The sequence below is a fragment of the Salmo salar genome, chromosome 28 (assembly GCF_965601325.2).
Source record: "Salmo salar chromosome 28, fSalSal1, whole genome shotgun sequence".
Taxonomy (NCBI): domain Eukaryota; kingdom Metazoa; phylum Chordata; class Actinopteri; order Salmoniformes; family Salmonidae; genus Salmo; species Salmo salar.
In genome coordinates this window covers 7,765,028-7,785,931 of record NC_138318.1, presented here as the reverse complement: position 1 = coordinate 7,785,931, position 20,904 = coordinate 7,765,028, and the positions used below count along the sequence as shown (strand labels likewise).

General features: G+C 41.5%; 1 protein-coding gene across 2 annotated transcripts in view; it reads right to left on the bottom strand.

Moving 5' to 3' along the window:
- The window catches only part of LOC106589364 (glutamate receptor ionotropic, delta-1), a 455,232-nt gene extending 438,486 nt beyond the window's left edge, over positions 1 to 16,746 (bottom strand). For both annotated transcript variants that reach the window (XM_014179240.3, XM_014179241.3), the window contains exons 1-2: positions 16,320 to 16,746; positions 9,635 to 9,790 (exon numbers count right to left, since the gene is read on the bottom strand). In XM_014179240.3, coding sequence (XP_014034715.1) covers positions 9,635 to 9,790; positions 16,320 to 16,401 — 238 coding nt within the window. In that variant the 5' untranslated portion in view covers positions 16,402 to 16,746. The remainder of the gene's footprint in view (positions 1 to 9,634; positions 9,791 to 16,319) is intronic.
- Positions 16,747 to 20,904: the final 4,158 nt, after the last annotated feature.

The window sequence follows — 20,904 nt, the reverse complement described above, 5'->3', positions numbered from 1 at the left end:
GGTGACTGTTACTGTGCTGCTGGCAACACTTTAATTTGTCTTTTTTTGCTGACATTTACTGACACCGGCTGTATTCAACGGGTGTTGAGCGTTCGTAAATTCATCAGTTATTCTGCACTTTAGCACACTCAGACAAGAGTGCTCTGAAATCAGAGTAGATAGCCAGAGGGAATTTACCAACGCACCCCTACTCCTCGGCCAGAGTGTCCAGTGTGCGCTCTGAATTTACAAACAGACAATCTGACAATGCTCTGAATTTACAAACGCCCAGAGTGCACTCTGAGCACACTCTGGCACTCCAAATTGATTTACAAATTCAATCTGGCGAATTGAAGAATCAGAAGAATACTCAGGGATGTCATCATGATTCATTTCATCCCCACCATCGGAGTCGTTTACATTCATTAGGCCTTCTTGCCATTGTAAATTACGCACGCTCTCACTGTGTACCCCAAATAGGCCAGAATAGATTGAGATTACATAACATTTTGAGATTAGAATATATCAATACAATAGAATGGCCTGCCCTTTTCTTCATTCACACTTGGTGACATAATTATGCATTGTTCGCTTCCCCTCGCTCATCAACTCATCCATTCTCCCCCATCATACTTTAGCCTACTTCATTTATGTAATCTCTTATTATAGGCATTGTGTGAAATTAGTTTTGGTATAGTTTAGGTTCCAGTGGAGGCTGCTGAGGGGAGGATGGCCATAATAATGGCTGGAACGGTACAAATGGAATGACTTCAAACACATGGAAACCATGTGTTTGATGTATTTGATTCCATTCCACTAATTCCGCACCAGCCATAACCACGAGCCCGTTCTCCCCAATTAAGATGCCACCAAGCTCCTGTGTTTGGTTCATTTTCGAGGCAATTATCAGGGTGATTTTCAATTGGGCACGGCATCTTCAACTATGGAGAGAAGGAGGGGAGCAGGCCCTACTGTCGAGAGGAGGGGAAACAGGGAAAACCATATAAAAATGACATGCCTTCCAAAAACTGACTATTACATCAATTCTGTTTGTGATATAAAGAATCTAACAACGACAGTGTGTATTATAGAGTTATTTGGGAAACGTCAAGGACGGAGTTGGGAAGGACTTTAAAAATTGTTTAAATTGTTTAAATTCATGAGCAGTCCAAATGACTGCTTTAGTGGTTCTATAGTGGGTTTTATGGTAATGAAATGTAATTGAACTGTAAAAATGTATTTGCCTACCTTTTTAAAGTGGCATGAACACAACACAAGTCATGATGTTTTCATCTGATTGTAAAACAAATCACTTCAAAAAGTAGGTTACCTTTGCATGGTAGTCCAAAATAGCATCCAATCCACTGAAACAGCGGCCTTCTGTCTTACAATATGTAGCCTCATGTATCTGATGCAGTTTGGTAAAAAGGGAATGTCATCCCATACTCTTTTATTCCAGACATCTTCAGATACATGGGCTACACATACTAAGACAGAGAGGCACTGTTTCGCTTGCTCGGATGCTTTATCTGACAATGATAGGTATTCCTGTCAGCGTGCGCGTCTCGGTCAAATGAATTATCAATATTTCAATATTTTCTTTGAATGGGCCAGGAGGTACGTTAGGGTGGGCCAGGCCCCCTAATGGCCCACCCTTTAACGCAAGCCCTGGGCTTTTGGCTGTGCTGTAAGCTCTTAGACTCCATATTCATACATATAAATGCAAGGCATAGAGTGTATTTATGTCCCAGTATTAGGTGACAGGCTAATCTATGGTATGGCTTAAGATCTTAACAGTGCACCCACTTGATCAGTTACGGGCAATGAAGGAAAAATATGGTTACTTTACACAGGCGTTTTTACATGGGTAAGTGTGATTTTTTTTTAATGTATCAGTGACTTTTGCCATTCTCGCTACCAGCTATGATGGACATTAGCATCTACAGCAGTTGATTTAAATACAGTCATCTGATTAGCATGCCACGAGTCTCTAGTGGTTAAAACGACCCAGCGAGAGCTGCCGTAACACATATATATTACACTACCTGATCCATCATTCATCCCTCACTGCTTCCATCCGACAGTTAACGCTCCTTCCCTATTCCCTTTCATTGCTGGTGGCAGGATAGTAGTTATGTTCCACAGCCACTAGAAATACTGAATGAAACATGTTAAGAGTCTTGTTTTAGATGCTGAATTAACGAGGGTCGATTTGGTGGGCTTAATTACGGAATCTGTGAGAATAAGGCAGGACAGTAAAAAAAGGCTGCTCTGACTCCACTTTTCCAATTACAGCAGGCTACCACTCCACTACCAAATCATAGATTTATGGAATTCAGGCCTTGCTAGATTAATAACAAATAACTCTGGTAAATAACTACAGCAGAAATATTTTTTTCTTGGGGATTTAGAGGCGCTACTGTTGAGTGGTGGTAATGTATCTCTGTTAAATTGATATGGATATACTGCGAGGATATTGGTGCTCGCAGGAAGGAAAAAAGAATAACACCGCAAATTCTCCCCTGAAGAATCAGATCAACTACCTTAAGTGCTGAGATACTCTCCCAACATGGCATATTCTGTAACATAGGCACCCTGGCAAGAGTGAGCTCCAGTATCCTCTACAGCCACCTTGACATTTCCACTCTCTGCTCTACTCAGTGGCTAAGAGTAGAGCAGAGCGGCGAGGGTGCCTTGGTGAAGTGCACTCAATAAGAGGCATTTCCCCTCTCGGAGAGTGGTGGCCCATGGCCAGGTCCACAGCCTCCCCTGGCTCCTAAATCAATGTTGCTCCCACGACTCCAGTTTCCCTGACTACAGGCCGACCTTAACCCTTCTGTGCTTCAAAATCCATCTCCTCCCACGGTCCCTCAGCGGTCACGGCCTCACTCAGAAGAGACACCCAGGGACGGCGCAAAGCTGTGTGGTTGCCAGTATGACAGCTCCACACACCAAAGAGCTCAACCTCCAACACTACTAGCTACATGGAGCTGAAAGGAAGAAAAAAACTCAAGATAAATTGGCTCAGTTCCATTTTCTCATTTTAGAGTATTTTTGGGAAGCCGCCTCTTCCCTGCTTAATACACTTGACCCTCCTCGCATGAGAAGTGGCAAGTTACTCCTACAAGTCTGACTCAGCTCCTTAACAGGAAGTGCAATACCACTGAATGGCAAATATCAGATCATCTCTGCTGTACTAAGACATGAGAGATTGCCAACGGTTGACAGCATGTGCTATATAATGGCGTAGTCGGCAGGATCCAATAGACATGCAGTCAGTGGGTGCCTATCATGTAAGCAGATCAGTACAGAGAAAGAGAGACTGAGGGAGCGAGTCAGAGAGACAAGTTAAGCGAATAAACTAAGCGTGCCGTTGGCAGGCACATCCGTGGGACAGAGGATGGTCATTTGTCCGCGTAGTGGGAGCCATTCCTCACACCGGAGCTCCCGCTCATTGGATTCCCAGGTGTCCTGAAGTTGCCTTTTTCTCAGGTAACATAGAAACACGCACACAACCATCCTCAAACAGCAGGCCTCCACTACTCTGAGCCCGAGCTCCTTGCCAGGCAGCCAGAATAAATTTCAAATCAGTGTTTGTATCAGATGCCGGGATATGAGTCCGGAAAAGTAGGCAAATTAATTATCCAGGACGGATTCGTTTTAAAGCGCGGCACACAGCTAATGGGTGATGCTGCAGAGACAACCACGGCTGTATATCTTGTGGAGATAGAACTGGGCTTGCACTTTTGGATCTTTATCCACACTCCAGCTATGCATCTTCTTTCTAAATTGCACCAGTCTGGGAGAATAAGTCAGGGCGGCAACATGATTAATTCTGCCCAATTGTTTCCTCTGTCATAAAATGGGTGTCTTTCAGGCCAGCACTGACTGATGCAGACTCAGGGTTGGAGCTGGCTGCCAGCTGGGTATGAGTGATTCTCAGAGCTCTCTGTAGAATCACCACAGAAGAGAGAGCGAGGGAGAGGGAGGAGGAGAGAAGGAGATCAATCTCATCACTTTGGGATCCTGGTGTCACACCATTTCTGGTCCTATTTGAGCAGTTGCACAGGGGTGACTGCACATCGAAGGTGTGAGTTTCTCTACCTTCACATGGAACATAAGAGTAGGCTTGAGTCTTCTGTGCTCTAGTCTTATCGTTCTTACCCATTGTATTGTACTTATCCATTGTACTCCAGCAGACTATGTCACCACCAGGAAACAGGGGAATGTTCTTAATAAACACTCATCTCATCTGCATGGCCACTGAAAAGGTCATATCAATTAAACGCTTTTCACCGTCAGCACAATGGTGCACTTAAAGCCTGGAGAGAAAAGGTTTTCTGTTTAGTTTTCTAGTGAGATCAATATTGATGCGGTAATCATGGAATTCAACCAGAGAATGCTGCTCCTCTGACAATGAGGAGACAAAAAGCGTTGATTTGTTTTAGACGCAGGACAGTGGGTATTGTCTGTGTAAAGAAAGGATCGTGGAAATTTCTCTACGAAATAAAACAATCATTCATTCAGCAGAGGATGCCAGGGTAAAATGATTGTTTTTACACTAATGCAGTGGTAACGGAGCTGCTGGTCATAATAAAAAAATGGTAAGTAGCCTAATTTGCTTGACTTACAGTGAGAAGAAAAAGTTCAAATCAAAAAGTCGAATCAAATCTTATTGTTCACATACACGTATTTAGCGGATGTTATTGCGGGTGTAGCGAAATGCTTGTGTGTCTAGCGCCAACAATGCAGTAGTATCTAAAAGTGCAGTAGTATCTAAAAAGAGAAAAGAAATATATAAATATTAGATCGAGCAATGTCATATTTACATATTTCTTAATTCCATTCTTTTACTTTTAGAGTTGTGTGTATTGTTGTAAATCGTTTTGAGATACCCCTGCACTGTTAGCAAATGTCCAATAATGACACTTCAGCGTCGGAGTCAATAAAGAAATCCTACCGTTATAAAAACTATTCTTTGAGTGGAGATGCTGAGTGTGAGGTTCCAACTCCAATCATTTTTGCTGAAGCATTTTATAGCTAATGAAAAAGGTCATTTGACAGAAACTTTCAGACATTGTTCTTGATGTTTGAGAACAATAGTTTTATATAGAATCAAATCAAAGGCTTACTGTAAAATAATTGCTTGTTCCAAGGATGAAAAAACGACTCCCTAATCTCCATTATTAATGAGCTCCCACTGTCATAAGAAACGCTAATGCTTTGTCTTGTATGTGATGCGTTTTCAAACAAGCTAAATCAACTTTACTACAATGAGCAAATGGGTGTGTGTATGTGTCACGTTTATCTGCTCTCTTATGAAATGCCTTCGTTGGTGTTTTGAGTTATTCTGTATCCGTGAGCAACCGAAGCAAGAGAGCTATGGTAATGCATGCTTTCCTTGTCCTCAAGCAACACAATATGGACATCCATCTTTGGAGATGAAGGCAAATTTGCACATTCAGAATGAAACACTGCCCAACACTTACCATCAACAACACAGGCCTATATGTGCCTCCAGTATCTTCACTTGGTATTGGTTATTCACTCCTACAAGATTCCACCAATCATGTTACTGGACATAAAAACACAAATACTGTATGTGCCTCCAGTATGTTCACTTGTATTGGTTCTTCACCCCTACAAGATTCTACCAAATCATGTCACTCTCACATGTAAAATGACACAAAGCAACGGTGTTCTGTTCTAAGTCAGCCAGAGATCTCTCTCTCTCCTCCCTCCCCACAGGAAGAGCATCATTTCAGCAGCAGCACGGCCCCCTGGGAGTCTATCGGTTCTATTGGTCACTGAGAGAGGAGCGGGCGCTGAGCGCAGGGCTTACTGGACAGCAGGACACATCACAAGGTGTGAATCCCTCCCTTACCCATAATCCTCCACACCCCAAGCTGTCAGCGGTGGTCTCAGAGGGCTGACTATCTGGCGTGGAGGAAAAGGTCAGCGACGAGTGGGAAGTCATCGAGCCACTCCCTGGCTGTGCCGTATTGATCTCCTCTGCCCCTCAATGTCATTAATTGAAAAAGCCCAGGGACTCAACTGTGACCAATTACCGAGCAGCCTCCAATGGTATTAGATGCCATTGTTTGTGTACTTGTGTGCAAAGGCCACATATACTTACATGCAGTTAACATAGATTTTGCTGAAAGAGATTTATGCAAATAATGAGCAGCACCGCCCTTCGCTGCTATTGACCTCCTCCGGAAGGTCGTGGAAGGCAAACTGACTTGGTGAGTTTCCGTTTCAATTCAACATCAACAGCTTCTAATGTACTGTATGTAACGTATACGGACTCCTGGCAAGTAATGACGACATGGCTTACGAGCAATTGAACAATTAAACTTTGAATTCCACTGTTCCTACCTTCCCCCTTGAAAGTAGCAGGATACATTGCAAATAAAAAATGACTGGTCATTGGTCAGAATAATCAGATCAGATTGTGATGGTGTTTTTGCTGTGGGCCGAAAACACCATCCTACCTGAACAGGCTGAAGTTGTTTGTTTTTTTAAGCTCTTACACTAAAAGGGCATTATTATAATTTTCACAATTTCAGAGTGTTATTCCTACCTTAGTGTGGAAATATCATTAAAAAAAAGGAAATTACGTTTTTGACTGCACTGCCCCTTTAAGCAGCAGTTGTGCGTCTTCGTTCCAGAAAAAAAAGGTACAGGCAGATTCCAGCGTACGGATGTTACATTTGTACACAAAATCAAAACTTTAATGTCCCACAGAATGGACTAAATAAATAAATGAAACTTTTGATGTGTGTGTCTTGGGGGGAGTGTATACCAAAAAGAACGGACTTCTAAATATTGGCATGTCGGACAAATAAAGCAAATAAGAGGTTGTATGGATGTTACACGAAATGGACCAACTTTTTGGGGTGACTGAACTCATTAGCAAAGTCTGTGAGTTTGTAAGTGTCAGGTCAAAACATGGATAGACCATTTTGAAGAAAAGGCTTGGCTGAACACAAAAAAAAAAACATAATTTTGAAAAGACTGTCATTAACATTATTACTTGAGAGGAAAAACAACTGTTATATGTTGTACAACCTTCGTTATGTTACAGTCTGAAACAGAGGCTAATTTCTTGATCAACATCTACCATCATCACCAATACAACTCACTATAAAACAAGCAAATTAGGCTATCTGTTTTGAAAGCAACATGTCTTTAAAGGCTGCCTCACAGTGGATAGCAATGATGTGTGGAAAATGGAGTCGAGTCCTGCTCGACTCAATACTTCCACCTAGCTTTCTATCCACAGAAGATACTGCTGCTCAACTATTTTGGGGAGCCTTAAGCCTTGTTCACTCTAATCAAATTTTTGAGCATATTTGATTTTAAGAATTTTTTCCCCCTGCAGTCTGCACAGCCAAAAACCACGTTGAATCAGATATTTCAAGCCACTTTCAAACCCCTATCTTAAGTGGTTTGTGGTTTGCTTTCTTTCTTAAGTGGTTAAGTGGTTTGCTTTCAAGTGGGTTTTAGGCTGTTATTTGGCATATCTTGTTGCTTGCTAGCTACTCTGTTGACAGTTTGACAAGAATATGTGGTAGCTAACTAGCTTGTTAATTGTTTACAGACAAATTAATGGCCAGTGGTGTAGTGCTATGTTTTAAGGTGAGGGAGCGCCAAAGAAATATGTAAATTATGTCATAATTTCCTCAATGTTTGTACCTACAGGTGTAGCCAATTGAATAGCCTATAATTATAGATTATACATCAAATAAATCCGCCAATTGCAACGTCTGCCTATTCAACTGGTTTTTTTTATTACTGTTTCGTGAGCATATTAGTGCCGATGGTTTTAAGAAACTATTAGCCTTTCTTGTATTTTGTTTCAATCAAATCATACACTGTATCCTGCCTAGTGGCACGCTCTGTTGCATTTTGGCGCATTATATTTTTTGTACAATTTAACCTCTTTTAAAATATATATACAGTACCAGTCAAAAGTTTGGACACACGTACATATTCAAGGGTTTTTCTTTATTGTTACTGTTTTCTACATTGTAGAATAATACTGAAGACATATGTGGGAACTCCTTCAAGACTGTTGGAAAAGCATTCCAGGTGACGCTGGTTGAGAGAATGCCAAGAGTGTTCAAAGCTGTCATCAAGGCAAAGGGTGGCTACTTTGAAGAATCAGAAATATAAAATATATTTTGATTTGTTTAACACTTGTTTAGTTATAGCATGATTCCATATGTGTTATTTCATCATTTTGATGTCTTCAATATTATTCTACAATGTAGACCATCCTAAAATCTACAAAACATTAGGAACACCTTCCTCAATTCATCGGGGCATGGACTCACTCTACAAGGTGTCAAAAACTTTCCACAGGGATGCTGGCCCATGTTGACTCCAATGCTTCCCACAGTTGTGTTAAGTTGGCTGGATGTCCTTTGGGTGGTGGACCATTCATAATACACATGTGAAACTGTTGAGCGTAAAAGCCAACATAGCCAACTTAACATGCAAAACATCCATGACATAGACTGACCATGTGAATCCAGTTGAACACTATGACCCATTATTGATTCACTTGTTAAATCCACTTCAATCAGTGTAGATGAAGGGGAGGAGACAAGTTAAGGATGTTTAAGCCTTGAGACACGGATTGTGTATGTGTGCCATTCATAGGGCGAACGGGCAAGACAAAATATTTAAGTGACTTTGAACGGGGTATGGTAGTATGTGCCAGTTGCACTGGTTTGAATGTGTCAAGAACTGCAACGCTGCTGGGTTTTTCACACTCAACAGTTTCCCATGTGTATCTAGAATGGTCCACCACCCGAAGGACATCCAGCCAACTTGACACAACTGTGGGAAGCATTGGAGTCAGCATGGGCCAGCATCCCTGTGGAATGCTTTCGACACCTTGCAGAGTCCATGCCCCGACGAATTGAGGCTGTTCTGAGGGCAAAAGTGGTGTAACTCAATATTAGGAAGGTGTTCCTAATGTTTTGTACACACAGTGTACATATTTATTTGGTTTGTCATTCTATAATTTTTTATGGAATTTTTGTGGTAATTAAAATATAACTTATTTAGAATTTATCAGAATTAAATCGTTTTGCCAACTCCGTGTAGCACTACACCCCTGGCTGTGTCTAGCTAAAAATGACTTGTTTTGAAAGTTGGGTCATCTTATCCTTTGAGGTTTTAGAAGTGTTTGTACACTATGATTATGAACATTCAAAGCAGCTTGGAAACTCCCATGGCAGGCATTGTTGTCACCTGAGCTTGCCACATAACTTCTGAGCGATAGGCAGCACAAGAACCACCACCAATCAGCCTACACCACTGCACACGCACCCGTTGTTACTATGACAACTAGCATAGCCACGTCAGCAAATGACTGCTTTCTGAACACACACAAATCTGACTTGGTCACTTGTAACTTGCTGTTTGGACAGTCAGTATTCCAAAACGGGCCTGCAGTGTAATCAAGGCTTAAGAGCTTCAAAGAGGAACAGGAACACTTTAAATTATCCTCTTCTCCTCTTAAAAAATGACTAGCCTACAAACTGCACTTGAGGTATAGTTATGCTACTAAGTAGCCTACTAACCAAATATGGCGAAAGAAGGAAAAAAATGCATTTCAAAATAATTCAATGGCATCCCTTACCTTCCTGGACCGCCTGGAAAGGGTTGTTCGCCTCGACAAGTTTTATGGAGTGTGTGATTTTCTCGCTCTGCAAAATGTCGTCGTTGAGACTGAGGTCTGAGATCGCCAGCTGGAAAACCTCGTCATCCCTCACTGCGTTCTCCTCGAATATGGCACCTGTTGAAAAGATGCAACTGTCAACATTGCAATATGTGTAGAGATGCATTGCAAAAACTAGGAGTGTATTGATTATGCCAAATCTGTTGCAAAACGTTTCGTAAAAATAAAAAAACAGAACAAAACGGGGAGGGACCTTCTTCTTTAAATTTGTATTGGTGGACCGCAACCAACTGAAAGATGAATACACCACCACCTACTCTACTGGATTGTGAGGCATGTCACGGCCTCCCTATTCATCAATTTCTCTTATCTAGCCCTGTGTTTCCGCCTACTGTTCTGGAGTGTGAATTCATTATACTTTGTGACACAAAAAGGGAAGGAAAAAAGAACAGGGAAATAGGAAGAAAAATTGCCCTTCCAACTAACCCTACACCCATTAAAAACCTCACCATTATTCCACTACTTGGCCCTATCTGATCATACACCAGGCTGGGAGCCTGGGAGGACGGGACACTATCGTTCAACACAACTTGTAACTCTTCTGCAGTAAAATCTTGTACACCCAAGTACTTCTCTGCAGCTGCCACCACAACATCTATTTCTGTGATTTACGTTAAATGTATGCAGTACAGTTGATAACCATGAATATGAACGCTAAGAAACCAACCTTACTGAAGCACCTATCACTCTCTATTGGCTTCAGCTTACACACAAGGAGTCTCTTAGTATCCCTCGCCATGGACTCATCTTCCTCTACTATTCACTTCACTGCCTCAGCATACGAAACCTTCTGTACTACTCAGATCCTGGCAACCTCAACCTGCTTTTCTCTCACCGGACACTTCTGATCTCCAGCACCATGGGTACCCTTACAGTTAACACACAACTTTTCCCACCGATACTACACATTCATTTGTCTCATGCCATCCTGCACACTTCTCACATCTAAAAATCTCCCTCCTACATATTGCTGCAACATGACCATAAACTTGGCACCTAAAACACCATAATGGGTTCGGGACAAAAGCTCTCACTGGATAACTGACACATCCTAACTTGACTTTGTAGGGTAAAGACTGCATTAAACTCAGCAGAACAGACAGTGTCTTCACTGTTTCACCACGCTCTCCACCAGGTCTGCGTCCCACCAAACAGCGAGCGTCACAGACACCGGGAATCTTCCATTTCAGTTGATCCTCCTCACCACTTAGGGATAGCCCCCTTTTTTTCAATTTTCGCCTAAATGACATACCCAAATCTAACTGCATCTAGCTCAGGCCCTGAAGCAAGGATATGCATATTCTTAGAACCATTTGAAAGGAAACACTTTGAAGTTTGTGGAAATGTGAATTGAATGTAGGAGAATATAACACAATAGATCTGGTAGAAGTAAATACAAAGAAAAAAACAACCAGTCTTTTTCTAACACCATCTTTGAAATGCAACAGAAAGGTCATAGTTTTAGCCATAACTCTGGTTGTAATTGCGATAGTGTCCACAAGATGGCAGCAGTGTATGTGCAAAGTTTCAGATGGATAACTTGAAGTAAGAATGAACAACAAGACTTTTAGTGTAAAGTCCCCAGGTACATTTGGGCAAATCATGAGGGAGACTTTCGCATTCATATTCCATTTGTCTGGCAGAATATGGTCAAATCTGTAAACTTTGCCTTTGATTTAGCTTTCTCAATTTTAGTCGCCATATTATAAGTTCAACAATTCGTTAACAACCAGTTTTCATAACTCTGAATATCCTTAGAATTTTTGTCCAAAATGAAAAGGCATGCTGTTGTACAAGGTTAGTAGCTACATTTTACGACAAGTACATGGTTTCCAGCTCATTAGCTATCTAGCAAGCTTTGCTTGACCCCGATTGGTGCTTATTTGACAAAGATACAGTGGTTCAAGTCATGGCCACCCGCGTCATCGGCGTGCCATGAAGGCGTCGCTCTCTGACCAAATATGGTGTCCTATAGGATATACTACACCCCCAATGAAATAGTGAAGTCTTGTTACCTTCTAGGATCTCTGAGGAATAGATACGAACGTGATTTGACTCGTTGAAACAACGTTTAGGGTGAGATTTTCACAGATTCCTTTCTTTGCAAATTGAACGAGTGGAAATACAAAATCGATCGTGCATGCTATATGGACCTTTCTTGGATATGAAAAAGGATTTTATCTAACAAACGACACGTGTTATCTCTGGGACCCTTTGGATGATAAATGAGAGCAAGATTTCAGAATGTAAGTACACATTTCACCTTCAGAGGTGAATTTATCAAACCTATCGCGAAGAAAAAAGTGTTTTGTTGTTAGGAGCTCTCCTCAAACAATAGCATGGCATTTTTTTGCAGTAATAGCTACTGTAAATTGGACAGTGCAGTTATATTAACAATAATTTAAGCTTTCAGCCGATATAAGACACATATGTACCGACATTTGTTGTTTCTCTAAAATCTGTGATCTTGACATAACGCGCTGCATGATTTACAACTGTCCCGTCGACGAAACAGCGATCCTTATTAACGCCTCCCCAGTTATCACTCCTTTCAATGACTCAACAGTCCCCAACCTCTTCTCCACCCAACCTAACACCACGTATGGATCAGTTAGAAGGCACAGATCTATTCTCACTCCAGAATCATCTTTGTCATCATTGGGACAAGGCTCATACTCGGCGGTCTTCACCGCAACCTGCCGCCACAGGTAATTCATCCTCACTCTTGTCATGTTACATTTCCCGAGCTACCAGAGTATGTTTTTTTTTTTTTTTTTTTTTGTACATGATGCCAATCTTCCTCACCACACCACTTCCCTCTACACTCAGCTCCATTACTTCTTCCTCGTTTTCCAAAAATGTCCACATCTCCATGCTCTTTCTGCTCCTTTATCCGCTGTAGTAGCAAACTGTTCTTGGTTCTTGTATCTTGGATTTGCCACCATGTCGCGTCGACTAAAAAAGCTCTACCAGCCGCCAGTACTCCCCTTCCCAGGGAGGGACCTACCTGAATGTGTCCAATAGAAACTCTCGTTTTCGTTGCAAAACAGGACAGGATGTTTTACAACTGTTTGGACAAATGATTACACCCTAGACCAACACAGGCAGTTGCGTTTCAGTTTCAGAGAAATCTCATTCACCTGACACTTCCACCTATGTGCAATTACTCTGGGTAAGAGGTTAGTTTCAGAGCAACCATTACAAAAGTAGGCCCTAATGTTAAGGATACAATTAATCAAGAAATAGATGACATGACATTATTTTCTCTTAAGATGTAGGTTTTCAATGATCCTTATTAGCATTATAAGGAAAGGTTAGTGGATTTACAGTGAGTGGGTGGATGCCAGATCAAGACTTTTCACTTTCCCTGCCTGTCAATCTGGCACATGGTGATTGGTTACACGCAATGTATATATTTTACCCCCTGTACATTCATTTCAGCACCATGGAGAGCAAGAAGGTTGTAGGCCTACATAGACTCTCTCAGCTCCAGCTACTGGGCCCTGTTTTTCAAAAGTTATCTGATCGGATTTCGGCAATCGGGTAGGATAAAATGCATAAAATAGAATGAATAGAACATGGCATCATTGACTTTAATTGGGAAGCCCATTATATTCATTCTATGCTACACATTTAATCCTATTTGACTGCCAAAATCCGATCAAATAACTTTTGAAAAACTGGGCCTTGATTGAAGATGTGCTTTAACCACATATCTAGGACCAGATTATCCAAACCCTATCCATTATTTTACCATTGGGAGATGGGGGGGGGGGGGGGGCTTCTTGTTCATGTATCTGTGGTTAGGGGCAACTTCTACCCACTCCTCAGCTTCAGTTACACTGTAAAAAAAAATCCTGTTGTTTTGATGGTAACTTACTGGCGGTGTAAGTTACTGTAAAAAAGGTACAGTATGTTACGGTAACATACTGTGGGCCACCCTTTTTTAACAGTAATTTACAGGTAACTGGCTGCCAATAGCCAGTTACCATAAAAACAATCCGATTTTTTTTTACACTTTACTGTAGATATGGGCCGCGCTTCACAAGAGCTCTGGAAAAGAACGTCTGCTAAATGAATAAAATGTAAATGTAAAATAACCTTGCCTACTTTATGGTAGAACTGCCTAGACTTTACCATCCATTCAAGTTTCCTGGAGTTGTTTGTTGATAGGCTACATTATCCATCATCTGAAGTCAATTATTGTAAACAGCGTTCAGACTGGATAAAGTAGCCCAGATGTATGACGGATGTGTCGTATTTTGCAGGTGGTCAAGCGAATAGCCTTCCTTGATGTATAACTGGTGTGTTCATCTTATTTAGCATGGGATCAGAATAGCGCATCTGCCTTCTCTATTTGTCGGTGAGAACAGATTAGATTCCTGTGTTTCGAGCTCGCCTTTCATTGCAGGGCTGGATAACCAGCGCCTCTATTTCGCCCCATCACCCCGTAAATCATTCCACGTCAGGTGTCCAACTCATTGGACATACCTATTTCTCCTTTGCATAAGGAACAGCTTCAGCTTTTGGCCAGAAGGATAACTTGAAGAGGAGAGGAAAGGAGAGGAGGGTGAAATTATATAGCAATAAGGTAGCGGCAAACGTAATATTCTCTAGGCTATTGGTCCCACTTTACGCACAATAACACAGATAGTCCTTACCCGTTTGATATCAGGAGTTGGACCATACCCATTAGGCCTAACATTCAGATATTGAACATCTAATATATTCACACCTAGAAGGAGGAACTAAGCAAAACAAATGCCTCAGAGACGGCAAACCAACGATTGGACGAGACAGATCCTCGCGAAAAGGTTTAGACCGGAATGGAACTCTGACACACTCAAAAGTGGGCCGTCTTTTGGTTTCCAAGTCAGACCATCGTTGATTTGAGGGCTCTCCAGAGTTTTTGTGCATGCAGCAGCAGACTGGCTATGAACAACGAATATTTGAACCGCATGCGTCAAGCAAGCCTTAAAACGAGAATCCATTGTATTCGAACGTAATGGTGTACCACTCTTCAACCTCACCCATTAAGACAATTCCATATGAAGTTAATCAGAAAGAGGATTGATTGTTTAAAACATGTTTAGTATATAGCCTACGCAGCATACTCAAGGCTAAAGCTTTATAATGGCTTTGCACTCCAAGCCTTTTCTATCAAGATCCCGATACAATCACATTGGATTCCGAGAGAACAACATTTTCCAAAACACATCAAAACCTTAACGGGCATGGAATGAACGTTTTAAAAACATTAGAATAACCAAATCCAGACACAAAGCCCTGGTTTCGACATTGAGGATGGGGGTGACAAAAGTGCAACGTAACCAACAAGTCCTAATGGCTACATTAGAATGATTCCAATTTGCTTCAAACCTGGTTTGTTAGTTATGTTTTATATTACGGTAAGGCCGACAAAGTGCAAATGCCATCGACGATAATGCATCCAATAGCCTTTGCATGTTTTAGTTATAAACCCCCGCAACAGCCTAAATGCCTAAACTACTGTCTCAAATGTAAGATGCTTCAGCTGTTATCGTGCTGGATGGCTTTATTTCAACATATTAACTGTTGATCACTGCAGCACTATTGGATACTTAACATGCAAAGGTTTCGATGTAAAATTAAACAACAATTGATTGTTTTTCTGCTACGGTCTGCGTGTATGTGTGTGTGTGTGTGTGTGTGTTTGTACGTGCATGCTTGCTTGCATACATGCGTGTTTGCATTAGTTGTCTTTGATCAAACAAATGTCATTAAACACATGCCAGTGACATTATTTAGAAATACAATATTCTAGTTATTCGTATTGACTCCCTCCATCTCCCCCGCCGCGGACATAAGTTGTTTTAGCAAAATGTACATTTATGTCAGATAAAATACATTTGGCAAATCTGACATATTACACACCCAAATTCACCAAACAGATTACACTGGCATCTATTCTAATGTTGGATTAGGACATACGGGTTTAGTATTTGTCCCTTTGTCATTTATTTCCTTCGCGGGCGTTTAACATTTCGCTCACGTTCAATTCAAAGTTCATGCTTATAGATGGGGAGGGGGAGGAGGGGATGGGCAATCCTCTAAAAACACACGTTGGTTCAGTCCGTCTGATCTAAGCAAATTAGTTCCATCTTGCTTTGGATTTGTGGTGTGAATTACAATATATTTACAATATTGTCTATTCACATGATTTCGGGAAAAGACACATTGGTGGTGCACTTTTCCAGAGACTTTCAGTCAAGCATTTGCAAAGCCATTCATAAGATATTGTATAATAGGCAACGCAAACTGACAATTTAATCTGACCATGGCCTCATGGTTTAGAATTCAAATGATGCTGTAAAATTGCCACAGCTCCAGGGATGGGGCAACGCTATTCACCCGAACTACATATCATCATCGTTTATACGGTATTTAGTTGTAACTCGCTCTTCATACTAACACATTCATCCTTATGCCTTCCTAAATGTATCTTACATTTAAACAACAAAAAGAGCACTGTTTTATTCTACGCACTAAGGGGGTTTATATCACACCTCCGCGTTTGCACCCCGTGTCCCCTGCACAATCTCCTTACCGATGTGAATGATGGAGTCCGCGCTCGCCACTGAATTGCATTGCAATATCCATAAGGAAAGGCATATTATCAGCAATTCCATCTCCGGTTTTGGCGAAAGCAGCTCATCCACCGTCCCTCGTATGTCGGACAAATCCAAATAAGCAACAGTGCATGAACCAGTTGTTCAGACTGTGAATAAAAGCCGAAAACAAAACTATAAGGAAGGAGGAAAAATGTCAAGGGGTTTCCTGGGGATAGAATAAGTAAGTGCAAGGGAGGTGGCGGTTGGGCAGAAAAGGCAGGGAAATACTCGGCTTTTCGGTAAGGAAGGCTGAGAATCCAGCGCGCTCTGCGGCTCTCGCTCTATCCAGCGCTCGCGGAGTCTGAGACATATCAAACTGCAAACTGCGGAGGAGGGACACCCCCCACGCGCTCTCTCGATAGCTCTCTCGCTCTCGATTTTCTCGACCCACGTGACTGCAGAGACTCTATCTACAACGCTAAGCTGCCCGGAGAAGACAGGGAGAGATGGAATCCGAGCAAGCCGGAGACGGCGACGGCGATCAAGACATGCCCCTGAGGCTCGGTCTGTCAGCGAACGCACATTACCATGGACTGGAACCTGGAAAACCAAAGAAAATCCGACATTAAAAAACACATGGATGGCGCGCAAAGCAGACTTGCATTGCAGTGTAAGTAATCGCACCGGGCGCATAACTTCCGATGTATAGTTAACTCTCATAACAGAACTATCAATTGCTATTATCGAATGACATAACTAGATTGGTGCATGATAACCTGTAGCAGTGGTGATGCACAAGTAGGATATAGCGCGCGGAAAGGTCTGTGTATGTGTGCGTAAAACCTTTCCACACGTACAGGTTTATGGGGACCATTTAAAGCGTTGAAACGCCCCAGTTATATGTGGAAATTTACTAAATGGCATTAATCGGAAAGAACTGAGGTGGAGAGGACTGTTTCTACTAAAGCTGTCTGCTTGGAGAGAAGGCGCGAGTGCATGTGCTGCTGGGGAGGGGATACCTGCGAGGTAGTTTGGACATAGAGGTTAGACGGCTGGGTAGAGAGCACATCTATCATGGTTTGATACAAGAGCTCTAGTAGGTCGGTTAGCCCACTGTCTTTGGGACTTTTTGATAACGATGATCTTTTCTGTATTGTAGGCTATTTTCTGACAACTGATTCCAGTGTCTCTGCTACTGATCAACAAACCATATCAATTATATTTGGAGACATTCATGATCAAATATTAAATGTTGTTTCCAATAGGTGTACTAATGCCTTGTACCCAACTGTTCATGCATGATGGAAATTGACTTATCGAACCTCTCATAATTTATGGAGAGACTGCATACATGGACATGGAGCCAAGTGACATCATTATGTTCGTCTATTTGCTGGACTACCAGGTTTATAGTACATGTTGATAATGTAGAGGACCGAAGAAGGAAGACGACATCTCGAAACTCCAAAATCGACTGAACTTTGTGGTTTTTTTTTTTTTTCCGATTACAGTGGTACGTTTCAGATAAGAAATCTTCATACAAGAGATGCAACTATAATATTCTTAATCTTACAATTAAAGGATATTTCTTGCGATTGAATATGAGACGGAAATTTCCCTTAATTGTTTGGCTAAGTCTGTTTTTATCACGGAGAGATTTCAGCACAAAGGATCCATGGACAGCTCCGGACTACTCCTCGTCCTATGATGCGCTCAATGTCAGATCATTCATGTAGCCAGCCGCGCTTAGACATACACCTACGGTATGGTATAATAATAATAATAATAATGATAATAGTAATAATACTTATTTTGTCCCTGTAACTGTATGAACGTACGATTTAATTATGGCTTGAAATGAATAGATAATGTGTTTTTGGTAAAAAGGCTATTCAATATCCGTCTGAAAACATATTTGACTGCTTATAGCAGGATTGGGCCAGAGGCACATGCAGTGAATTGGGATTTAATGTCAATTGGCGTTCACGGAAAGGAAAGCGCGCCCGCAGCTAGACTCTGGTAACAAGTGGTTGCTGCAGCTTGAGCTCTCTCCCAAGATGAAAAAGGTGTGAGGGCAAGAGAAAACACGGATTTTCTTAGAAATTACATGAGGCTGATAGAGCACCGTGTCGTAGTCTATAGATAGTTCAAAATAGATGGTGAACCGAACCACACAATAAGAAAATAACTGAATTACATACAAAACGCAGTTGTCAAGCATGCCACCAGTGTAGACCAAGTAAAATGCAAGGACATAATTTTCATGAAAACAATACATATAGGCTACAATTGTGTTACAATATAAAATAAAATAACATTTTGTAGCCAGTGTTGTGAGCATTTGAGTATTTTATCCTCGGTTCAACTCTTGATTCTTTGGTAGCAGGTCCAATGCAGCAGATGGTATCTCAATATCAAATAATTTATGGGTAACAACAATGAACTACCTTAATGTGATTGTTTTCAGTTAATGGTCTCAAGCTAAAATTTGACAACGACTGTCTGGGATTGCTCTAAGTGGGGAGGGGGAAACTGAAAACTAGCTATTATTGGCAGAGAGGTTTGGGAAGCTAAATGAACCAATTTACTGACAACACTCCATCCCACCAAAACAGACTGGAATTTCAGGGGGTATTTTCAAACAGCTCTTACACTAAAAGGGCATTATCATCATTTACACAATTTCACAGTATTAATCCAACCTCAGTGTGGATATATACACTGAGTGTACAAAACATGAAGAACATCTGCTCGTTCCATGACATAGACTGACAATGTGAATCCAGATGAAAGCTATGATCCCTTATTGATCTCACTTGTTCAATTCACTTAAAATCAGTGTAGATGAAGGGGAAGAGACAGGTTAAAGAAGGATTTTGTAAGCCTTGAGTCAATTGAGACATGGATTGTGTATGTGTGCCATTCAGAGGGTGAATGGGTAAGGAGGGGGGTGCAACTCAATATTAGGAAGGTGTTCCTAATGTCTGGTATACTCAGTGTATATAAAACACAGGGAAATCACGTTTTTACTGCAATGGGCCTTTAAAGAAACCTCCAGCAGTCTAGCCAGTAATTGAGGTTGCAAATTGCCCATCTGTGAAGTCCCATATGTGCAACAAACAAATTGCATTTCCTTATACATTGTCAAGAACTGTCAATATTTCCGATGCTAAGAAGCAATGAAACCAGTAATGAAGTATTAATCCATTCTGACAGCACATTAACGCCTTGAGCGATGAGGGTGCAATTATATTGTCAAATGAACAGGAATATATGCCGCTAGCAGTATGTTGGGAAGAGATGAGTAGGTATGAATCTCTTTCTAGGGTAGGAGAAGTTGATGTTGTCATATTTTGATGGGACTGTTTGGCTGTTGTTCCTAATATAGACCAAATCAGGCAAGTCATTGAAGTGAATTTGGCATGCTGTTCTGTAGTTGTGAATGTTTACTGAACAAAAATAGAAATGTAACATACAACAATTGCAAAGATTTTACTGAGTTACAGTTCATATAAGGAAATCAGTCAATTGAAATAAATTCATTAGGCCCTAGTCTATGGATATCACATGACTGGGAATACATATATATATCTGTTGGTCACTTAAAAAAAAAAGTTGGGGCGTGGATCAGAAAACCAGTCAGTATCTCTTGTGATCACCATTTGCCTCATGCAGCACAACACATCTCCTTCGCAGGCTGTTGATTGTGGCATGTGAAATGTTGTCCCACTCCTCTTCAATGGCTGTGTGAAGTGTCTGGATATTAACGGGAGCTGGGACACACTGTCATGCACGTCGATCCAGAGCATCCCAAACATGCTCAATGGGTGGCATGTCTGGTGAGTATGCAGGCCATGGAAGAACAGAGACGTTTTAAAATTCCAGGAATTGTGTACCCTTGCGACATGGGGCCATGCATTATCATGCTGAAACATGAGGTAATGGCGGCGGATGAATGGCACGACAATGTGCCTCAGGATCTTGCCACGGTATCTGTGCATTCAGATTGACATCAATAAAATGCAATTGTGTTCGTTGTCTGTAGCTTCTGCTTGCCCATACCATAACCCCACCGCCACCATTGGGCACTTTGTTCACAATGTTGACATCAGCAAACCGCTTGCCCACACAACACCATACATGTGGTCTGTGGTTGTGAGACCGGTTGGACGTATTGCCAAAATGACGTTGGAGGCGGCTTATGGTAAGAAATTAAGATTCAATACTCTGGCAACAGCTCTGGTGGACATTTCTGCAATCAGCATGCCAATTGCATGCTCCTGCATAACTTGATATCTGCGGCATTGTGTTGTGTGACAAAACTGCACATTTTAGAGTGACCTTTTATTGTCCCTAGCACCTGTTAGGTGGATGGATTATCTTGCAAACAAGAAATGCTCACTAACAGGAATGTACTCAAATTTGCGCATAACATTTGAGAGAAATGTGATTTATGTGCATATGGAACATTTCTGGGATCTTTTATTTCAGCTCATGAAACATGGGACCAACACATTACATGCTGCGTTTATATTTTTGTTTAGTATAGGTTAGTATTGTGGAGTAAGATCAATGTCATTG